Source organism: Bos taurus, chromosome 3 (genome assembly GCF_002263795.3).
Source record: "Bos taurus isolate L1 Dominette 01449 registration number 42190680 breed Hereford chromosome 3, ARS-UCD2.0, whole genome shotgun sequence".
Classification (NCBI taxonomy): Eukaryota; Metazoa; Chordata; class Mammalia; order Artiodactyla; family Bovidae; genus Bos; species Bos taurus.
In genome coordinates, this window is record NC_037330.1 from 6897853 (window position 1) to 6921779 (window position 23927).

A 23927-nucleotide genomic window follows, 5' to 3' on the forward strand; every position below is an offset into this window, starting at 1 on the left:
GACTCTTTGCGACTCCACAGAATACAGCCCGCCAGGATCCTCTGTCCATGGAATTCTCCAGGCAAGAATACTGGAATGGGTAACCATTCCCTTCTCCAGGGGATCTTCCCAATCCAGGAATTGAACCTGAGTCTCCTGCATTGCAGGCAGACTCTCTGCTGTTGGAGCCACCAGGGAAGCCCATATATAATAGATTGATTATACACACAGACACACACACACATATATATACATATATATAATAGAAATCTCTCTATTAGATATAATCTGAAGTATAACATCCAACATGTAGAATTACTTTTAAAGTAATTCCCTGGAGGCTTGGGAGGTGGGCATTAAATGAAACAGTATAGCCAATGTTAGTTGTTAGAAACTAAGGAACAGACTGTCATTATTCTGTTCTCTACTACTGGGTATGTTTGAAAATTTTAAAGAAAAATATTAACAAAAAGAGGAGGTCTCTGGATTCAGACTCTGGGTTCACTTTCCAGCTTTGCTTCTTACTAATCATATAATCTTAAACAGTTTACTTAACTTCTAAGCCTCAGTTTCCTTAAGGACTGAACATAAGAGTTCTCATCTCATAGGAAAGTAATAAGGATTACATGAGACAGTGTACATAACATGCTTAACACAATGCCTGGCTCACAGGTAAGCACCATTATAAGGTGCTGGGCATAGTCATCATTACTTAATTACTTTTTATGTTCATGAGATTTAATTTCCTCAAATTAGGAGAAATTTTAAACTATAAAAGGAAGTCTATCAAGTCTCCTTATAATCTTATTCATACCAACTATATTATATATTTTACCATATAATATATATACATGAAGAGTTCTACACATCATTTTGTCAATTAAAAAAAAAAACAAAAAAACTTTGTCCACCAGAACAAAATCTGCAAAGGAACATTTCCTGAGCAGTAGAATCACTGAGATAGAAATAAGAAAGCAATGTGGAAACAATGAGTCATGAAGTTATAATGATAGACTTCCCGTTCTTACACTGTCCTCATTTTGTGCAGAACTTTGAAAACACTATGTCTATATAAACATCTTTGGTGTCACCACTGACTCACTGAGCTTTTGGCTAGCCTACTAAGCCTATCCTCTTTAAGAGGCCATAACAAAACACTCAATTCATGTATTACATCAGAGGACTCAGATTAAGCCTCTCGCAGAAAGGTTTTAACTCCAAGTGTGTTACCCAGAATTCTTACAGCAAATTTGCTTCATATACCCTTCTGAATTAAAACATTATCATTTTCCAAAGAAGTTCCAAGTAATGCCAAAGCTCAGTTGTTCAGTTGCTAAGTCCTATCTTACTCTGTAACCCCATGGACTGCAGCACTTCAGGCTTCCTTGCCCTGCACTATTTCCCAGAATTTGCTCAAACTCAGGTCCATTTGAGTCAGTGATGCCATCCAACCATCTCATCCTCTGTTGCCCCCTTCTCCTCCTGCCCTCAATCATTCCCAGCATCAGGGTCTTTTACAATGAGTCAATTCTTCACATCAAGTGGCCAAAGTATTGGAGCTTTAGCTTCAGCATCAGTCTTTTCAATGAATATTCAGGGTTGATTTCCTTTAGGAATGACCGATTTGATCTCCTTGCTGTACAAGGGACTCTCAAGAGTATTCTCCAGCACCGCAATTCGAAAGTATCAATTCTTCAGCCCTCAATCTTCTTTATAGTTCAACTCTCACATCCATACATGACTACTGGAGAAACCATAGCTTTGACTACATGGACCTTTGTCCTCAAAGTGATGTCTCTACTTCTTAAAACACTGTCTAGGTTTGTCATAGCTTTTCTTCCAAGGAGCAAGTGTCTTTTAATCTCCTGGCTGAAGTCACCATCTGCAGTGAGTTTTGAGCCCAAGAAAATCTGTCACTGTTTCCCCATCTATTTGCCATGAAGTGATAGGACTGGATGCCATGATCTTAGTTTTCTGAATGCTGAGTTTTAAGTCAACTTTTTCACTCTCCTCTTTCACTTTCAGCAAGAGGCTCTTTAGCTTCTCTTCACTTCTGCCGTAAGGGTGGTGTCATCTGTATATCTTACTGATATTTCTCCCAGCAAACTTGATTCCAGCTTGTGCTTCATCCAGCCTGGCATTTTACATGATGTACTTTGCATATAAGTTAAATACACAGGGTGACAATATACAACTTTGATGTACTCCTTTCCCAATTTTGAACCAGTCTATTGTTCCATGTCTGGTTCTAACTGTTGTTTCTTGTCCTGCATACAGGTTTCTCAGGAGACAGGTAAGGCGGTCTGGTATTCCCATCTCTAAGAATTTCCCAATTTGTGATCCATACAAAGGCTTTAGCGCAGTCAATGCAGCAGATGTTTTCTGGAGTTCCTTGCTTTTTCTATGATCCAATGGATGCTGGCAATTTGATTTGTGGTTTCTGTCTTTTCTAAATCCAACTTGTACATCTGGAAATTCTTTTTTACGTATTGTTGAAGCCCAGCTTGAAGGATTTTGAGCATTATCTTGCTGGTAGCATATGAAGACCATGTTGTTTTACATGACAATTCTACACTGTCAACATTCTATTATCTGAAAGTACGGTTACATCCCCCCAAGTTTTCCACAGCCAATTTTACCTCCTAGTTTTCTCACAGCTGTACCTAACTAGTTAATGTGGATACCCGTGGTTTATTTAACCCTTGAGCCTTCATAACTACTAATAATTCATTATCCAAAAATTTATGCAATATAGAAAAAAATGCCCACCCATTATGCCATCACCTTAACACATTATTTTACTTTTCATTCAGCCTGAAACATATTTTTTAACCAAATTATGAAATAACTTTCCCTGGTCCCCTACCATTCCTTGTTTTGGGAAATGCTGTCAATGAGGGATAAAATTTAGGAAGAGCACTATTTCGGGTGGTTCCATTCTAGCAGTGTGAGGTATCTGCAAAATCAAATCCCCTCCAGAGCACTTGCATCTGAGCCCCACCTGCCCATCTGTCTGTGCTGTTCCAGTGAAAACTTTCTCACTCTTCGCCCCACCCCTTGTCTATTTCCAAAGCCAGAACACATTCAAACTTTTCCCATCTCACCCCTGGTTGTTGATTTCTGCACTAAGTACACATCTCCAAGTCAGTGATTCTCACTTCTAGCTGCCCTTTACAATCGTCAAATGCTTTTTGTAACCAGTCACCCAAGCCTTCCACCAGACAGAATCATAATCTCTAGGACTGGAGTATGTTTTTCTTAAGGCTCTCCAAGTAATTCAGAGACTCCATGGGACTTGGAAACCACTATTCTAACAATTGTAATTGTCCTGATCAGGTCTTACAAATTCCATCCTCCATTCTTCTACTAGTATCAGTACATTCCCTTGGCATTTTAAAGAATAAAGCTCACAAAGGACATATCTATTTGGCTTCTGGCTTAATTATTCTAGATCAACTATTCTTGCTCTAGGAACACTAACCTCTCTGTTTCTCTCCCTAATTTATGTTCTTTATGGTACCATCTGTGAACTTTTGATTAGCTGCTCTGAATTCTCTTACAGTAGTTATTCTCTAGGTGTGCAGCAGAATCACCTGGAGGGCTTGCTAGAACACAAATTTCTGGGCCCCATACACAAACGTGTACTACGGCAGGTCTCAGAATTTGCATTGCAAACAAGTTTCCAGGGGTACTGGAAACGGATGGACCTGATCAGGGGACTACACTGAGAAAATCACTGTCAGATTTTCTTATTAAACCTTAACTTGGGTATAACCTGACAACCTAACAAGGCCAGTGACTCCTTCTTCCCATAATAACAATATCCCTTTAATAATCCATTTCTGAATCATTTGCATTTTAAGGTAATTAAAATTAATAAATCAGAGTTAACTTACTTGAGTGCTTACTAGGAGCAAAACAGGATTCCAACACTAAAAACCTCACTGATTTTTCATTACACATGTTGAAATGATTGAAGTACCTCTTTGTAGAACACAAATCTCTGATCCCAATTTGAGAAGGAAATAGCTCTATTCTCAAAATGATGAGGTTTGTTGGGGAGTTCTGCCACACCAAACTCCAGGTCATAATGACCTTTAACTGTTACTGGACTTTTTCATTCTGAGTATTTTAGTACTAGAGTATCTTCCTATTGTGTTAAGTGGGTTAATTTTTATCTCTTTAAGCCGCATTCAAGCTTTGTAAGAAGACCCTATGTTACACTTTCTATCCCCTAGTGGTGCCGGACACGTGACAGGCACTCAACCTTTATTGGCTGACTCATTCATTCACTTCCCAACATGCTTTTCCTAAATTGGAGCTCTAAAGAGGGCCATGAATTGTAAAAGCATCAGTCTCAGTCTGAGCAGAAACAGATATCCAAGCCAACTGAATGACCTGTGTTTTAGTCACTCTCCTGGGTTATGCATGATTCTTCCTTGCCTCTTTTTACCTGAATAATCGAGATCTTACCGTACCATGATGAATCACCAACAGAAAATGCTGGAGATAGTAAGTTAGGGTTAGAAATGAAATCACATGTTACCAGCAACAGCCAAAACTTCCAGGAGTAGAAGGGCTAGAAATTGAAAATGGAATTCCTTTTGCTCCCCTTCCTATATTCTTCACTAGTAATTCCTTTTTAGACATCAAAACTGAATCGATTTTGAGAAGCAAGAAGGAAATGAAGAAAAAAATCAAGTATTCAAATAACACACTCAGTTGGCCTTAGATGTTCATTTGTGACTATCAGCAAAGTTATTAACACATAGTAAGGGTGATTTTGACCAAATTCAGTGGTTATTAACTCTCACATAAATTCTACAATGCTGTTGCCAAGTGATTCCAATTCATATTTTAATAAACATTTTACCTGGTTCTATATTTGCTGAATTAGAACAATAACTTGACAAGGACTCATGAAGATATACCATGCTATTACCTTATGATTTCATGGCTCAGAGGCTCTCAAACTCTTTAGCCTTACATCCAGTGTTGCCCAACCATTGCTCCTCTATAGTGAAACCACTGCCACGACCCCACACTGTCAGAGCTCCCCTGCCCAGCACTATTAGTATACGATCTTAAGATAGGGAGACAGGAAATAGGAGATGACAGTTCAGAAAAAGGAAAAGCAAGCATATACCATTCAGAGGCTAAAGACTCTATAGATCTGTCCTCAACAATCCAGTTTAGAGCTTGCTCTGATGAAGAACTCAAATCCTATATCCTTTTGAGAAATGGAATGGATAACAACAGCAAAATTGAGCTATTATTTTGAAATGAAACAGAAAATATGCGAGACACACTATTTAAGCTTTAGCACAAACACTATTAATAGATATAAATATCATACAGTTTAAAGGAAAAACCACTAGACCATTCAGGTATGACCTAAATCAAATCCCTTACGACTATACAGTGGAAGTGACAAATAGATTCAAGGGATTAGCTCTGATAGACTGCCTGAAAAACTATGGACGGAGGTGTGTGACACTGTATAGGAGGAAGTGGTCAAGATCATTTCCAAGAAAAAGAAATGCAAAAAGTCAAAATGGTTGTCTGAGGAGGCCTTACAAACAGCTATGAAAAGAAGAGAAGTGAACGGCAAAGGAGAAAAGGAAAGATACACCCATTTGATTGCAGAGTTCCAAAGAATGGCAAGGAGAGATAAGAAAGCCTTCCTCAGTGATTAATGCAAAGAAATAGAACAGTAGAATGGGAAAGACTAGAGATCTCTTCAAGAAAATCAGAGATACCAAGGGAACTTTTCATGCAAAGATGAGCTCAATAAAGGACAGAAATGGTATGGACCTAACAGAAGCATAAGATTTAAGAAAAGGTGACAAGAATACACAGAACTGTACAAAAAAGATCTTCATGACTCAGATAATCACAATGGTACGATCACTCACCTAGAGCCAGACATCCTGGAATGTGAAGTCAAGTGGGCCTTAGGAAGCAGCCCTATGAATAAAGCTAGTAGAGGTGATGGAATTCCAGTTGAGCTATTTCAAATCCTGAAACATGATGCTGTGAAAGTGCCACACTCAATATGCCAGCAAATTTGGAAAACTCAGCAGTGGCCACAGGACTGGAAAAGGTCAGTTTTCATTCCAATCACAAAGAAAGGCAATGCCAAAGAATGCTCAAACTACCACACAATTGCACTCGTCTCACATGCTAGCAAAGTAATGCTCAAAATTCTCCAAGCCAGGCTTCAACCGTACGTGAACAGTGAACTTCCAGATGTTCAAGCCGGATTTAGAAAAGGCAGAGGAACCAGAGATCAAATTGCCAACATCTGTTGGATCACTGAAAAAGCAAGAGTTCCAGAAAAACTTCTGCTTTATTGACTATGCCAAAGCCTTTGACTGTGTGGATCACAACAAACTGTGGAAAATTCTGAAAGAGATAGGAATACCAGACCACTTGACCTGCCTCCTGAGAAATCTGTATGCAGGTCAAGAAGCAACAGCTAGAACTGGACATGGAACAACAGACTGGTTCCAAATCGGGAAAGGAGTACATCAAGGTTGTATATAGTCACCCTACTTATTCAACTTATATGCAGAATACATCATAAGAAATGCTGGACTGGATGAAGCACAAGCTGGAATTAAGATTGCCGGGAAAAATAACAATAACCTCAGATATGCAGATGATACCACCCTTATTGCAGAAAGCCAAGAACTAAAGAGCCTTTTGATGAAAGTGAAAGAGGAGAATGAAAAACTTGGCTTAAAACTCAACATTCAGAAAACTAAGATCATGGCATCTGGTCCCATCACTTCATGGGAAATAGATGGGGAAACAGTAGAAACAGTGTCAGACTTTATTTTGGGGGGCTCCGAAATCACTGCAGATGGTGACTGCAGCCATGAAATTAAAAGACGCTTACTCCTTGGAAGAAAAGTTATGACCAACCTAGACAGCTCATTAAAAAGTAGAGACATTACTTTGCCAACAAAGGTCCGTCTAGTCAAAGTTATGGTTTTCCAGTAGTCATGTATGGATGTGAGAGTTGGACTGTGAAGAAAGCTGAGGGCCGAAGAACTGATGCTTTTCAACTGTGGTGTTGCAGAAGACTCTTGAGAGTCCCTTGGACTGCAAGGAGATCCAACCAGTCCATCCTAAAGGAGATAAGTCCTGAATATTCATTGGAAGGACTGATGCCTGAAGCTAGAACTCCAATACTTTGGCCACCTGATGGGAAGAACTGACTCATTTGAAAAGACCCTGATGCTGGGAAAGATTGAAGGCGGGAAGAGAAGGGGACAACAGAAGATGAGATAGTTAGATGGCATCACTGACTTAACGGACATGAGTTTGAACAAGCTCTGGGAGTTGACGGACAGGGAGGCCTGGGGTGCTCAGTCCATGGGGTCGCAAACAGTCGGACACGACTGAGTGACTGAATTGAGCTGAACCAAAGGAAAAAAGGGATCCTTAAACTTTGTGCCTCTAGAGAACAGAGGGTCATCCATGACATTCTATCTTGTGAGATCTTATCAACAGAAAATGAAATTTATTAATCTCTTCTCTAGACATAATTTAAAAATTTTTTCATTTATCCAGTTATCAATTTTTATGCTTTTGGTCAATACTTAAAGGCTATATAAACTGCATTTATAAAGCTCAATATTTTTATGCAAACTACATTTTAGACATAGAGGACCCTTACTAATATCCAGTGACCTATGGCCTATATTTAAAGAACCATCTTTCTCTTTTTAATCCTCTGTGCTTAGTCGACAGCTCAGTCATGTCCAACTCTTTGCAACCCCATGGACTGTAGCCCACCAGGCTCCTCTGCACATGGGGATTCTCCTGGCAAGAACACTGGAGTGGGTTGCCATGCCCTCCTCCAGGGGATTGCCATGCCCTCCTCCAGGGGATCTTCCCAACCCAGGGATTGAACCCAGGTCTCCCTCATTGCAGGCAGATGCTAAGCCACCATGGAAGCCCTTTAATCCTCTAGCTGAAAGTAAACAAACATACCAAAAACCTGGATGTTCGTGATTAACTTGCTGAGGAAATGCAAAAATTACAATCTTTTAAAATTCCAAGTGTCACCAAATATTTGAGCAAAAGAGAATAAAGCAGTGATATGAAACAAGGTTTTTCAACCTTTACAGTTTGAGCAAGATTAATTCTTGTTTATAGGGGGTTGTCCTGTGCATTGTAAGATGAGTAGGAATATTCCTGATCTCTATTCATTAGAGGCCAGTACTACCACTCCACCCTCTCAGTTATGGTAACAAAAAATGTCTAGGACACTGCCAAATATGTCCTGGAGAAGGGCGAAGCCATCTCCTACTATTATAAAGTGATAGGAGGATAAAGTCAAAAGTTAGATAATCAATAAAAAGCTGGAAGACTGTAGTCACAGAAATATTAATTTGGTTTTTCTTGTATTATCTCAAAGTTTCTCCAAAGTTTCATATTTTCCCAATGGAATAATTTCTTCACAGTACAAATGACACTTGAGACAAGAAGAAAAGTTTATTTTACTGTCCAATTGTTTTCTTAAAAAAATTTAATTTTTGATAAAATAAAACAAACTTTTAGTACCATAGAAACCTTTTGACATGTACAATGACATATTATTACTATGTACAAGTTCAAAACAAATGCTTCCAGCTCCAAGTAAAGTGATGTTGAACATCCTGACTATACTTATGTTGTAAGAAATTTCCAAGATGGCCAATGTTTTCCTTAGCTTGGAAAAAAAATACAATTGAAAAATATAAATAAGACCTTCAATCAGCTGTGAATCATAAAAACGCTTTCTGAAGTTCAGTCATCTGGATCTTATGAAGTATGTAGTAGTTACAAGAGTTCAACAAGCAACATGAAAGCCTGTGTATATTCAAACATGAGTATTCCAGGAGAGGTCCTGTGGGTTCACAGTCAGTCTATCAAAAATAAAAGCTATTCTTATTGTGGTGGAACTTATTTAGCATCTGGCTCATATACCATTCTTCACCAGCTCATGGACTCCATTCTCATCAATGATTAAAGGTGCATGAAATTCTTTATCTGCCACATAACTTTCTAGTCCCTAAAAGAAGGGTCAAAATAAAAACATAGTTAGAAAACTGATCAACACAGGTCACGCAGTGCTGGACTTAGAGGCTGTAATAATGACGTAAAGCATGAATGCTAAAAGCTGGACTGAGATACAAAAATTTAAAAGTCAATAAAAAATTCTATTTAGTTTACTTTTAAACCTGGGTTTAATGGCCTATTATGGAAGCATAAAACAAACAACAAAAAGAGGGAAAAATGTTCTGATTATAACATAATATTTAAAGTTAATAAGATGACAGTCATTCTTCCTATAATCATCACCCAACAGTTAACATTCTAAGCAAGGTGGCTATTTCTGATGCTAGAACTAAGCAAGCTGACAAGGATCTCCAGAAACAAAAACAAAAACAAAACCCTGTACATATTAAAAAGGACTGCTACATCCCCTAGTCTTAAAAGTGAAAGTACTAAGCGTATGAACAAAGTAGACCCACTGAAAAATATTTTTTTAAAAAATTATATTGCACTGAAAAAAGCCAGAAGATTTACCTAAAAAGCAAGGCTTATTTTTAAAAGACCACTGCATTTTGATGTACAGGTAAAATGAACTAAACATTGAACATTCTGTTCATGGCAACTAAGCCACTGATACAAAGCCATACCAGGAATTTTCCAAGAGGTTTCTCATTCTTAGGAGGAGTTCCTCAGGGGACGCCCACTAGAAAATGCTGTATCTTCTCCAAGGACAACTCTGTGCTGTGCTGTGCTTAGTTGCTCAGTCATGTCCAACTCTTTGGGACCCCAAGGACTGTAGCCCACCAGGCTCCTCTGTCCATGGCTTTCTCCACGCAAGAATACTGCAGTGGGTTGCCATGCCCTCCTCCAGGGGATCTTCCCAACCCAGGGATCAAACCCAGGTCTCCTGCATTGTAGGTGGATTATCAGCTGAGCTACCATGGAAGCCCAAGGACAACTCTACTTCAACATAAAACAGTATCACAATCCTACTTTTAAAAGAATAGGGAAAAGAACAAAGCAGACTTACTTCTCCAGCATAGGAGATAAGAGGAGAGATTTCACACTGGATTGGCACATCATTGGCATCCTTCAAGCTAAGAAAAAAATCAGACATGTTGAAGATTTTGCTTCCCATGTTGCTTGCCAGAGTGAAAATACAGATTATAACTTCCCTCTGAGAAGCCTGCAGGTAACAAAATTGTCCTAAACAATTAGAGTAGCTCCTACCCTCATGATCGCTAAATTTCTTGGGGAGTAAGTTAATACAGACTCATTGTAGTTCAAAGGGCACTACCTGGGATACATGCCAGTCATCACCAGTGGCTCGTCACAGTGCTTCACCAACCTTGATACACTTATCCCTTAATCACCAGTGGCTCGTCACAGTACTTCACCAACCTTGATACACTTATCCCTTAATGTACACACTATTTTTTATAATTTCCACATTTTAATTCCATAAAGAAAGGACTATTTCTTGAGCACACACTGCATTCCAAGCTCAAAGCTAGACAATTTGAATCCTTTGAATTTCATTTTAATCCTTGTCACAACCTCGCACGTTAGGTGCAAATGTTGACCAGCATTCTAAAGCTACCCTGTCCAATACAATGACCACTAGCCACATACTGTTATTTAAACTTGGATTAATTAAAATTTTAAAAATTAATTCAAAATTCAGTCTCTCATTCATAATAACCGCATTTCAAGTGCTCAGTAGCCATGAACAGCTAGTGACTACCAAACTGGAGAGCACAGACATAGAACATTTCCTTCACTGCGGAAAATTCTAATTAGACTAAAAGGTCAGTTAGATTATCTCCCAGTACAGCCCACATCTCCTAGATTAGCTGAGCTGACTTATTCAATGTTTCAGGGAGCTTCACTGTTACTTTTTACCAAAGTCCCTTCACTGCACCCCAGTGAAGACAAAGCTGAAGTCACCACTTGCTTCCTCTAGATCACACTCTAACATTTACATCCACTCGCAATACTGAGTTTCTAAATTACATAACACAAAAGTCAATTAAGAGTGCTTTTAGTATGTTTAAAGTCACTAATCTCGAGATTTTTCACCATTTTGAGAATTTTACCAGTAAGATACAGAGCACACAAAAAATCTAGCCTTTTGCAGCCTCAAACCATTAGCTCCCCTTTGTTTCACCAAATATGTAAGTCTGAGGGTTTGGTGGGGTCAATAAAATCAGAGACCTTCTGAGGTCAGCCACACCCAATCTTTCTCCAAACAACCATTTAGTGAGCCTTCCAGGCACTCTATACCCTACTCCAACTCACTTGCCTGCTACTTCCCAGTCAAGCCAGGCTAGACACAGGCACTTTAGATTATTGCAAGTCATTCTCAACTATGGTCCCTTTAACTATCCAAATCATACCCACCCTCCAAGACTTAACTCGAGCCCCAACTTTCCTTTGACCACTGCATTGTACAGTGATTGTTCTCATTCATTTATTTATAAAAACAAATAAATAAATTTATTAGATATGTGATAAGTCACATGCTCCTAGGGTAATTACTATTTATACCACACATTTAACACATAAACAACATCACGGTCTGATGATTTACTTACTTTAATGTATGTGCATCTTGACTCTCCCAGGAGGCTGTAAGAAATGACTAATTTCTCTTATGTACGCTCCTTCAGCCCCTGGGATTTCAGTACCTGAAGGTCTGTGTGCAGGCCTGCAAATGCTTGTTGACTGAATGAACAAATGAACTATGAGGGCAGACAGATGGGAGACTAATTCAAGTAAAAGATGAATTAAGAAATGGAGTATTTGTCTCCGCAGGCTGAGATGTAGATATGTGTCAGATTTTATCAAAAGAGCTCAAGAGGTCTGGTCCAGACCCTCTGGGGACAGCTTGGAGTCACATAAAACCAGATGGGAAAATGAGGGCCCATTCCATTGATAAGATGTACATAGCCCAGTCCCACCTGAACCCCTAAAGGATTTGGTGTGCCAGTAATTAACTGAAGGTGTTTCTGAGCCCAAGGAACACGTAAACAACTTGAATATAACTTCCCTTCCATATCACAGATATCCCCCACAAAACTAAGCAAGCTGGGTGCCAGAGAGCAGAAAAGACAGGAGCTACCATTACCAAATGTAAAATCTCAGGCAAATTAGTTGTCCCCTATTCTTTAGTCAAGCATCCTTTTGGTAGCTAACACTGCTGAGCAGGTGTAAGGTGATAAATAAAAATAATGTCATTTTGTCAAAATTTAGCATCCTGCCTTCCCTTCTTTCAGAATACTTCCAAGCTGCTTCTTCCCACTTTTATAAAAAAATACTTCCCTTTCATCTCTCATTTTTAAATAATCTTTTTCTATTCTCTGAGAGTATCCTTTAGTGCTAAGAATTTAGGAAGACCTATTCTTAAGTCCATGATCTCATCTGGGGCCAAACTTTGATTTCAGTTTAACTATTCAAGAAATGACTACAAATGAAGTAAATGAGGGTGAGGGAGTGTGAAATAAAGAACTCAAACAAGAATTAAATAACGTTTAAAACACTTTGAATCTTAGCTGGGATCGCTCCCTGTTGTTTTCAGTTGTATCCTTAAGAAGCTATCTCACTTAACAGACTGAAAGCTGTGTTTCAATGAAAAGGAAATTCAGGATCAAAACTTTATTTTGTCAAATTGTAAAAGCAGCTTGCTTCTACATATTAAACATGATGGATGGGACAGAAAATGACAAAAGGCTCTCTGTCCCAGCTGCCATGGCACAAGGGGCAACAGTCACCTACAGCTGTTCTAAGAACTAGCCAGCTTTGAGTCTACTTCCTTATGTCCAGGGCCGCATCCCGGAAACACCTGCCACTCACAGGGACTTGTCTCTGCAGGGTCAGGATGAGTGACACAGGCAGGAAAAAACATACCAACAAAACAGACATCCCTGCTACTCTATTTCTGAGATAAATGCCATCTCCAGATCCTTGGCTCTGTACACATGTCCTAAACTATCCTAAAAATTTTTAATTCAAACTAAACCAAATAACTTTCTAAGTGTAATAAGAATATCAAGCTGTCTCTTTGGCTATAAAGATAATGGCTTTTTCAAACTTTGTCAGTACCCAAATAAGAAAGGGTACATGCTACTGCTAGCTAAAAATTACCAACCGTTAAGACAGAAAGGTACTTTCTTTAGGAGCAGGATAATAACTGACTAAAATAAACACAGATACCCAAAATGGAGCGGTTACTATGAAACTAAATCAAAAGAACAGTTTTTCCACATTAAGAGCCATCCAGTATGTCAGGAACAGTTAGCCTTTGTACTGAGAGCAGATATCTAATTCAGTAAGACACATCCATAGAACATCATTTTTATCCAGCTGATGCTTATGCTAAACAGGGTACTTGGCCTCACATTTGTTATTCCTGTCCGGTGACCTGCTCTAGATTTTATCTTTCACTTGTAAACTTGTCAGTACAGGCTCAAATACCTATGGTGAGAGTCTTTAGAAAAGCATGCTCCCCTTTCCAGCATGCACTGAGATTCTGAGTTAGTGCCATCCAGACAGAGACCTGCCACCAAGTAAGCAATAACCCCACCACAGCTTCAACCCTTCACCCCCAGACCACCAAAAGGCAGAGAGCACTAAACTACAACGCCAGTTAGTATGGAGGGAAGCACAGCCCCACCACCATGCACTGCAGGCAGGCTGGTATATTTACTTGTGATTGACATCAGCTGTGATGGCCTCTGACTTTCCATGTGTAGCACTGCTATGTAGGAATAAATAAGCATTAATGGGAATGGAAACAAACCAAACAACAAAAATGAAGTGGAACTGCAAAATATACTTGACTGAAAGGCATGTATTCACGGTAAATGATGAACTTGGCAAAGGAGATCTGAGGGGGAAAAACAAACAAACAAAAAAACCCACAACAACAACAAAAAACGTCAATGGTCAAAGATGAAGCATGAGGACCATCTGACATGCCACAGAGCTAGCTTGTTGACAAGACAGAGCCTGAAAGTGGCCTTGGACTGAGACAGTCTACCACTGCTCCTTCTTAATAAAAACAGTTAAACCCAGTAAGTTCCAATACCCAATGTTCAAACATTTAACAAGGCATTCTAGCACTTTGTGCATAGTCTTTTTATCCCTTAAGAATTATAAATTTTATGGCAAAACGTTTTTGACAAAAATATAGAAACATCAAATGATTTAGAAAGGGGGAATTCTAAGTATCAAGGGAGGTTTTATCATAAAATATAAGGCAGCTGAAAAGCACTTTATCTCATATTTGAATAGCTCCAAGGATCTTTTTTTTTTAACTTCTAAAATCCTAAACATTTCAACAGTTTGAGTATCAGTGACTGTAAGTAGCATGCACATCCCTTCCTGGCACCTCCCTCTGCAATCTGAAAGTGCCACAAGGAGAACTGAAGTGTGCGTATGTCTCAGAGGCAGCCTGTGGGTGCCAGGTCTTTTGGAGTGGGGGGTTCGTAGATAACACTTGAGGCCACAGATATATGGGCAGCAATAATCAATCCTCTTTCCCTGTGGCATAGTGGCTGCTGATGGTCTTTAATCCTGTGGCAGAGCAAAAGAACTACCTCTGACCATTCTTTAGTAGGAGTCATTTCACTGACACGGTAGAGGGGCATCCAAAAAACAAAAGCTTTAGAAGGTTCCTCTTTCAGGGGAAGCAAAGCTACTGCTCTCTCTGTAAGGGGCCAAGCCTTCATTACTTCACATCATGAACTGCCACAACAATACTTAGCTCTTTTAAAAGTTCTAGGAATACATCTGAGATAGAGGAGAAAGAAGCCCAAGAGGACAAGTACAGGAGGCAGCCACACAAAGAAGCAAAGACATCAACCTACCGGGGAATTGCTGGGAGGCGAGAGCCATTTTCATCTATGAAGTGGCCCCCTGCATTGAGGACCCAGCAATGATGGAGGGACATCAAAGCATGCCTTGCAGTAGTAGGGTTGTCCTTCCCATTCTGACTGTCTGCATTCTTCAGCGGGGAAAACTCATCTTCCCGTAATACTTCATATACCACAAACTTCCTAGAGTGAAACCATACAAACACTGCTTTATTATGAAGTAAAACTGCATACACAGCTTCTGACTTTTCTCCACATAGCTAAGCCTTTGGTCTTCAATTACAGTCTCTCTTAATGCAATTTCAAATGAATGCTGAAAGAAATAATGTTCATCCTTGGATGAAATAAATTTGGAATTATCTTCTCCACACAAAATGAGAAATTATTTCCTTCCCCAACAATATATATATAACACAAATCTCAACTCAAGTTAATGTGATCTTTAATCAAGAGAACAGAGAGCAATTATAAGTTAAATACATTCTCACTGAAACATTTACTCATAGGCCAGTAAAGGCCTCCTAACCACAAAATGGGCCAATTCTCTATCTCAACCTTGTTTGTCTCTCAGCCAAAGTAAGAGACTTTAACAATTTTTCAGGACAGCCAGATAATACAATAATTGAAAAATTTTAAAAAGCACTCATGGGCAACTCAAACCATATTCTTGCATTGGTGGTTTCATACTAGAGAATAATAATGAAGCTAAACTACATACTCACAGTCAAAACACCATGCTGACACACCTGCTGTCAACTGTTTTCTGAAAACAGTGTCCTGCCTAGAAGAGCAAAAAGCAACATCTCAAGACATACTTAATCTTACTGATGCTATTCGAAACATACTTTGCAAACTGGAAGATATCAAAGACAAATTTTTCCATCTTTATTCCATTTGGTTTGTCTGGCTTAACTAACTGTCCCTGGGAATCCACAAATGGAATCTTCTTTTGAGCCACATGGTGCTGCAACTGAGGTTCATAAATACTGTGGAGGAAAAAAAAAAGACAATCACTTTCCAAATTTAAAATGCCAGAGAATCTGATAATCACACTCAGGAGCTAATGCATCAACAAGTACTAAGGCTTTCAAAGGGAAGGGCATTCATTAAATTTCAGTTCATATTTAAATATTAAATAAACAGATTTCCCTATTCATTTCTTTACAAAATCAAATGATGATCTCTACAATAAAAAAATACACATGCACAGAGCTCATAACAACATCTCTCCCATAATTTCCATGTCTTATATAAAAATGTTCCGCTCTCAGCCCCAATTTTCCCAATTGGGATCCTGTCAAGTGTTAGATGAAAAGATGAGTATTTATAGTTACTACGGGTGAATTAGTAACACAGCTACAAAAAGCACAGCAGGAAATATTGTGGAACTGGAGCTGAAATTGTAAGGTAAAGCTTAGTAACTTTTTAAACAGTAGGCAGTCATCTTGAATGTCCAAAAAGCAATCAAGTAAAGAATGAGATATTGAGGATGTCCTTCATTTAAAAATCTGGTGGGCTAAAACAACTCTTTATCATTAGCTGACACCACTATGCTGATTTCCATGCTTGGTCTCAAGCTCTTTTTCCTTTACTTTCCAATCTACTAGTTCCTAAATGCTAGTCAGAGAACCAGTTAAATTAAATTGGGTGGGCAGCTTTTTAAAAAATACAGATGTCTACATAGACCTTCAGAAATTCTGATTCCGTAGAGATAGGGCAGATATGTGTGTTTTTTGAGGTTTCCAGTTGTGATAGAGAGAGGGGGTGCTGCCTTTCTTACTCATTACTTGACCAGAACTGAGTACAGCTAGAGGGAAGGAGAAGAACAGGCAGAAGTGCTTTGGACTCCAGTTAATGCACAGGGAGAACGGGCTGCTACAAGTTTGCACCTGATGAGATAGCTTACTAAAAACAACCGCAGTGTCAAGTAAACTTCTATCTGATAAAGGAAATCCTCAGGAAGGAAGATGAATTATGGATTTGAAGTTTCTTCCTACTTCTCAGGTGACTTAGCTTCTGATTAACAATAAATAAAGTTTTTAAAAGCCCCCATCTTGCCCATACTTGACAACATCTCTCAGAAATGGTACAGTGAAGAAATGGTTGGCAATGTTCCCAGCGTTGAACAGCAGTCGTCCATCTGAGCTTCGTTTCTGAGCTGTTGCCAGAGAAATCTCACTATATTCCACCACCTGGTATACACCATCCACTCTGCAAACCACTCCAACTGGTTCTGTAGGGTTTGTTTTCTCCACCACCTATCCACCAAAGGAAGAAAACCGTAGAGAAAGAAATCTGATCAGGTGCTACGCTGGAGATTTGTCATTTTCCAAGATCGTGTTTACGGTTCTGCTTACTTTATCTTTTAGGTATAAAATCAAGAGGAATCTTTAGATAATCATCTATGTATTTGATAGACTACTTTTCAAATAGAAAGAGGTAAATTATCTCCCTCCTACTTATCAACTAACTAAACTGCAGAGCAGAAATTCCATCACACACATAGGGCCCAGAAGAAATCACACTGGACTGTGAATAACTACATCCCCGCATCTAATATATTTTCACTATTGAATTGATCCTCAGTCATACTCAACTACTTTGAGAATAAATGAAACAAAATCTCTCTGAGATTCACAAGACAAAAGAAGTAGGGCATTTTGCCTCTCATTTTATATTGCACAAGTCATTATTTCATTTGAAAACGGTGTTGCTTTCATTTTCATTCATGAATATAGCAAATTCCTTATTTTTCGGGCACTTGGCTAGATGGCAGCAGGGTTAGAGCAGGCAGGTCACAGGGTTCCCACTCCAACTTGAATCAGAAAGTCCACTCACATTTATGTCTTGCAGGCTTGGTTTTATTTGAAGTAAGAGATTCTATGCTTTTTAAAGTCTGAAAACCAGTGATTTGATAATCTAGCAAAGGCTCTAGGATGGTGAGGGAGCTGAGAGAAAAGTGTTTAGTCAAAATCAGAGGGAAAACATAAGAGTATTTAATTTTTTAAAAAAACCTCACAGGTGATTCTGATACCCGACCACTCTATTTACGTATCACTGACTTAAATTAAGTGTTTAGAATACAATTATAAAGGAACCCTATGTAATGCACTAATAGAAAACTCAAGCCTCAGACGAGATGAATATCCAGCAAAAGAATCAAACAATTAAAAGATTTGAAAATATTTGTTTTGCCTTGTTCTATTAACAATTCAGCATACTCCAGAGTATTTTGAAAAAACTGTCCCCAACTTGAAGTCTATCCAAAGTATACATGAAATTATACCAACGAAATTAAAGCTTTTCTTCAGCAACTGATTTCATAAAATAAATACAGCCAGTCAGTCCCTTGCAGACAACTGGAGTCACTGTTGAGCGCTTCGTTTACACTGCAATTAGAGACACAGGCACTGAGTGCGGCCCAGTGAGGCTGGGCTACTGCACACGCAGGCCTGCGGTGCAGTTCCACTGTCTGCCACCCTGAAAGGAGCACGGCATTCAATGAAAAGGATCCTTCTACCACAGAGGTGGATAAAACTGAGAGAAACATACAGCAAAAGGATTTAAACCAATCATGGGCCTATTTCCAATTCCAGTCTATCAAGCCATCACCACCTCCCACTTCACATTCTATACAGTGGGTATCTCAGTAGACAGGGCATCTAGGACAGATTCCGCCTATCCACATTAAAACACACACACACACACACATATGAGGTTAGTTTTCCAATCACTTCTATATAACCCTACTCCTGACCAGCCATGGAAAATAAAGATAAGCATATTCATACTTTACTTTCCAAGTGTTAATCCGCCAGTGAAAGGTTTGCTTTTATAACAACATGAACCTCCAAATACTGTAAAAGTCTAGATTACAAAAGAAGGCATTTGTAAAGTACATGAAGTTGGAAGTCAGTTATATTCTACAGAAAAGATATGCAGCATAGAATTAAGAGGTCTCTTGACTTCCGACAAGTTAAATCCTGAAAAGCTGAGCTCAAAATAATAACTTTAACCTCAAAGTTACTATAAGTGTTTTACAAAATTATCTTTAACAATCATTCCTACTCTCTCCGCTATGGACCTTTGTAAACCACTCCACTAAGTCTTTTCTCAAGGCTCTCACTTCATTAAAAATACTTCATTCCCCAAGGCAGGAGACTATTAAATAAGAACTAAAAAGAATTCTCTGCAAAGAATTCTACTACCCTTTATGAATCACTCCCTAATTTAGGTGTTTTTTAAAGTATATTTTAACATCTATGATTTTTTAAATTAAAAGGGTGGGAGGACAGATTAAATAAATGGTTTCTAACATCTCAAATTTTTTAACATTACCAATCTCTTAATATCTCAGCTGCATCTGAATATTTATTTATTCATTCATTGAGAGACCACTAGATTATATGCTAGACACAGAACAGGCAGGAAGACTGAGAACGGATTTGTCCTAGAGGACCCACTGGCAGTAACGAGAGAATGGTTATATTTACATCCCTGTATGATTAGAATACTCAAAAAAGTTAGCAGACCAATTCAAAGGTTTTTGAGCTGCCAGCAAAAACATAATTAAAGAACTGCTTTATTAAAGTGATATAATACTAAAACTAAGAGTTGGGAAACATTTCTAATTCTGCCTCTGCTAATGTGATGATGGACCTAGAGCCTGGAACTTATTAAGTACTGGAACTCATTTCTAGATCAAAGGGGTTGACCAGATGATCTCTGAGGTCCCTCCCAGGTTCAGCATTCTCTAATCATTTAGAATTTAAATTGATTCTGAAGCTGAGTCGGAGAAGGAAATGGCAACCCACTCCAGTACTCTTGCCTGGAAAATTCCATGAACAGAGGAGACTGGCAGGCTACAGACCATGGGGTCACAAAGAGTCAGACATGACTGAGCGACTGAGCACGCACATGCTGAAGCTCAGAGCAGTAAAATTTTAAGCTTCTATCTTAGAAAGAAGAGTGACACCAAGTGGAACAAAGTCAGAAATACAGTTTTGTTTTGCTTTTCAAAGCTGAGTAGCTTTAAAAAGTTAACCTACTATTCCTGTTAGGGGAGGGGAGAGCGGTTCTGAAGGAACTGTGGGCTGCTGTCAGTCACCAGCGGGCGCCCCTGGCAGGGCACAGCTGAGTCAGTTTCTGATCTTCCCCCTTCTGCTCTCCAAAGTGGAGAGCACCCTGAAACCACTCAGAGCTGAGCCCCACCCCAGACCAGGCAGGAGGACTGAAAGCCAAACCTAGAATCTTCCGAGGTGGAGCAAACCTCAGCGAGTACAAGTCAACACACTATTACAGTTCAATAGCTGTTTACAGTAGGGCACAGATACTCATAGAGTACTGAAAGGGACAGACATCTTCAATCAGTGAACTAAACCCTTTATTTTGAGAGTTAGGAGAAGTCTTATTAGGTCTCTCAGTTTAATCTCTCAAAACTAATACTGGTAAATTTAAGACTTTAGCTTCTATGACTTTGCATTAGATTTGTAGATTAATTTTGAAATGGCATCTTTATAACAGAAAATCTCCAAACAAAGATACATCTCTTATGGCAGCACTTCTTTTTTTCTGTTTTATTTTTTTTATTGAAGGATAATTGCTTTACAGAATTTTGCTATTTTCTGTCAAACCTCAACATGAATCAGCCATAGGTATACATATACCCCTCCCTTATGAACCTCCCTCCCATCTCTTGCCCCATCCCACCCCTCTAGATTGATACAGAGCCCTGTCTGACTTTCCTGAGCCATACAGCAAATTCCCGTTGGCCATCTATTTTACATATGGTAATGTAAGTTTCTGTGTTACACTTTCCATACGTCTCACCCTCTCCTCCCCTCTCCCCATGTCCATAAGTCTATTCTCTATGTCTGTTTCTCCACCGCTGCCCTGTAAGTAAATTCTTCAGAACCATTTTTCTAAATTCCGTATATATGCGTTAGAATACAATATTTATCTTTCTTTTTCTGACCTACTTCACTCTGCATAATAAGTTCTAGGTTCATCCACCTCACTAGAATTGACTCAAAGGTGTTCCTTTTTATGGCTGAGTAATACTCCACTGTGTATATGTACCACAATTTCTTTATCCATTCATCTGTTGATGGACATCTAGGTTGCTTCCATGCTCTAGCTATTGTAAATGGTGCTTCAATGAACAATGGGATGCATGTGTCATTTTCAATTTGGTTTCCTCAGGGTATATGCCTAGGAATGGGATCGCTGGGTCATATGGTGGTTTTTATTCATAGTTTTTAAAGAAATCTCCATACCGTCTTCCATAGTAGCTGTATCAATTTACATTCCCACCAACAGGGCAGCACTTCTTTTTAAATTCATATATTTAAAGTTTATATGTAACTTAATTTGCTTTTGTCAGAAACCTATACATGACTTTTGCTTTTGGCAGAAAGGTTCCCCCTTCATGTCGATTATAAAATTATTCCAACAATACTGTAAATCAACTAACTGCAGTAAATAAATAAATAAAATTATTTTTAACTTTCTTCTATGTTTTTTCACTTTGTAATCCACTTGAAATCGATTTTGCTATGAGCTCTGAGGGAGACATCTTAGTTTTTTTTTTTTTTTTTTGACATCTTAGTTTTAAGCCAGTTTCCCATTAATCTCCCTCCAACGATTTGAAATGCCACCTTTGTATACAGTACATTCTTAAATATATGTGAGTTCGTTTCTGATTATCTGTTCCATTATTCTGTCATTCTATTCTTGTTTCAGCACTACACTCCTAGTTACTTTTTATTTACAACCCATTTTAATAGCTGATAGATTGTTAATGCTCTTCCTTCCTAATTATCATTTTTTCAACATTTTCCTGGTCGTCTTTACATGTTTCTTCTAAACTTTACAATAATTTTTTCAAATATCCATGGTATAGTCTCATTGGGACTTTGATCAGGATTGTGTTATACTTTAATTCAGTGAGACCTGATACCTTTACAGATTTCCAGGAAAGTAATATTTACATTAGCATTTTAAAATCTTCCAAAAGTATTATTAAGGCCCTTCATGTCACAAAGTCAAGTCTCTTATATTATCATCTATGCAACTAAGAAAAAAATGCTAAAAATTACTATGGCAAGGACAGTCTTGTTATATGGCATTACAAACCTCCCTCTATTTCAGTATCAGTATGTTTGTGGTCACTCAAGCAGTTATTTAATGTCTGCAACTTCCCTTCCCCCAGCCTGCATATTTCCATCTTTATGCACAAGACTATCATGAGTTACCTTGTCAAGTGCCTTGCTGAAGTCTTCATGTGCTATTTCTACCATATTTCTTTTACTTACTACTCCATTAACTTTGCCATAGGAAGAAACTTGATATTAATGAATCCAACAACTTGATATTATTAAGTCCATCCCAGACCCAGTGATGACCACTCACTTTTCCAGGTACTTACAAATCATCCTCACACATTGTAAACTCTTACTTGTGATAAACTAAGTATACACCATTATTTATAGAATCAAATGCTGCAAATTAAAGAAAAAGTAGGTATGGGACAATTCAGCTACTGTAGAAGATGAATGGTTCTAAAATATCCACATCACCCTAAAAAGTCTAGCTTGACTCCTGGAACATATATACTGACAAGAGAAAGACCACATAAAGCCTCATTATAGTTGAGAAAGGCATTACCTTTGCTCCACAGTCTGCTCCTTTCTGAATGCAAAATCCAATAAACCGTGGGTCTGCCACTTTTACTAATATGTTGTCAACACAATAGACATGAATGCTCCAAATGCCTCTTTGTTCCATATCCTCCACAATATTCTGGGCTGCAAGAGCCCGATAAAGACCACCATTCCCATCTCGGGGGAAAAAAAAAAAAATTGCCTGTTAGTAGCAAATCAAAACTCATTATGAAGGTAAGTCAAATATAGTTCAGTGTTTCTAAACAGGGCAGAAGATGTCTAAAAACCAGTTTTACATAACAAGGCCAACAAAAACTGAGTATCCATAAGTAAGGATTCAGAGGTCAAACAGTTATACTATGTGATTTCAAAGATAATTTGCCGTAAGTATACAGAGAATAACATTATTAATATAAGACTAGGCAATCCTTAAGAACATACTTTTAACTCAGTCCTTTTAACAATCTGGCCCATAATACACAGTGAAACATAAAATTCTTTATCAGGCAATGGTTATTTTATAATATTTCAAGTTTTATTTGCCTGATTCAAATTAGCTCTGTATTTACATCCCCAACACTGCCAATTTCATCCACCTCAATAATAAAAATATATGACCATCTATACCAAATGATTTGTTAAGAAAGCAAATTAATATGAAGGTCTATGGTGAATTAAATTAAATACAGGTCAAAGCCTCTTCTTTCTCCATCTATTTTTAGTGCTATTTTAATATACTTCTTCCATAACAACCTCAGTTACAGCCTAAATGTTGACAAAAAAATTGGACAACTTCACAAAACTAAGCTAAAAATAGTAAACTCTTCCATTAATTAAAAAGAATTAAGTAGAGGTTAAAAAAAAAAAGAGAGAGATGAAATAAAAGCCTACATCTGCACATTATCACTGTAAATACTATTTTTTATTTCCTTTCACCCTTTTCTCCAAGAAGTGAGTCACACAGATGAGAATCTGTGAGTTCTGTATTTTCCATTCTCTTACTTAACCTACTACAACTATTTCACTTCATCATTTGATATCTACAAATGATTGTTTTAATACTGTTTAAGAATGAATGCTACAGATAAACAATAATCTAGCCTCATTTTTTAAACAGCAGATGGCTTCCAATTTTTCACTATGATAAGTAATGAGGCTATGAACAATACTGTACACAAAATACTGAGTAAAGAGAATAAATACTCTGAATGACGCTCAAATTGCTGTCAAGAGCACAGGAAGTATAAAAGCATATTCATTTCACCCATGGGCATTTCCATTTTTTAAAATCACTGACAAATTTAATTACATTAAGCAAAATATTAATTTTTGACATCAAAATCACCATAGTGAAAAAAATCAAAAC

General features: G+C 38.2%; 1 protein-coding gene across 5 annotated transcripts in view; it reads right to left on the reverse strand.

Moving 5' to 3' along the window:
* Window positions 1-8459: 8459 nt before the first annotated feature.
* UAP1 (UDP-N-acetylglucosamine pyrophosphorylase 1) overlaps window positions 8460-23927 on the reverse strand; it is a 32335-nt gene continuing 16867 nt past the window's right edge. For 2 of the 5 annotated variants that reach the window (XM_059884714.1, XM_005203527.4), the window contains 6 exons: window positions 22566-22738; window positions 16965-17158; window positions 15746-15886; window positions 14895-15083; window positions 10058-10124; window positions 8466-9043 (listed from right to left, as the gene is read on the reverse strand). In XM_059884714.1, coding sequence (XP_059740697.1) covers window positions 8951-9043; window positions 10058-10124; window positions 14895-15083; window positions 15746-15886; window positions 16965-17158; window positions 22566-22738 — 857 coding nt within the window. In that variant the 3' untranslated portion in view covers window positions 8466-8950. 5 annotated transcript variants of the gene reach the window in all.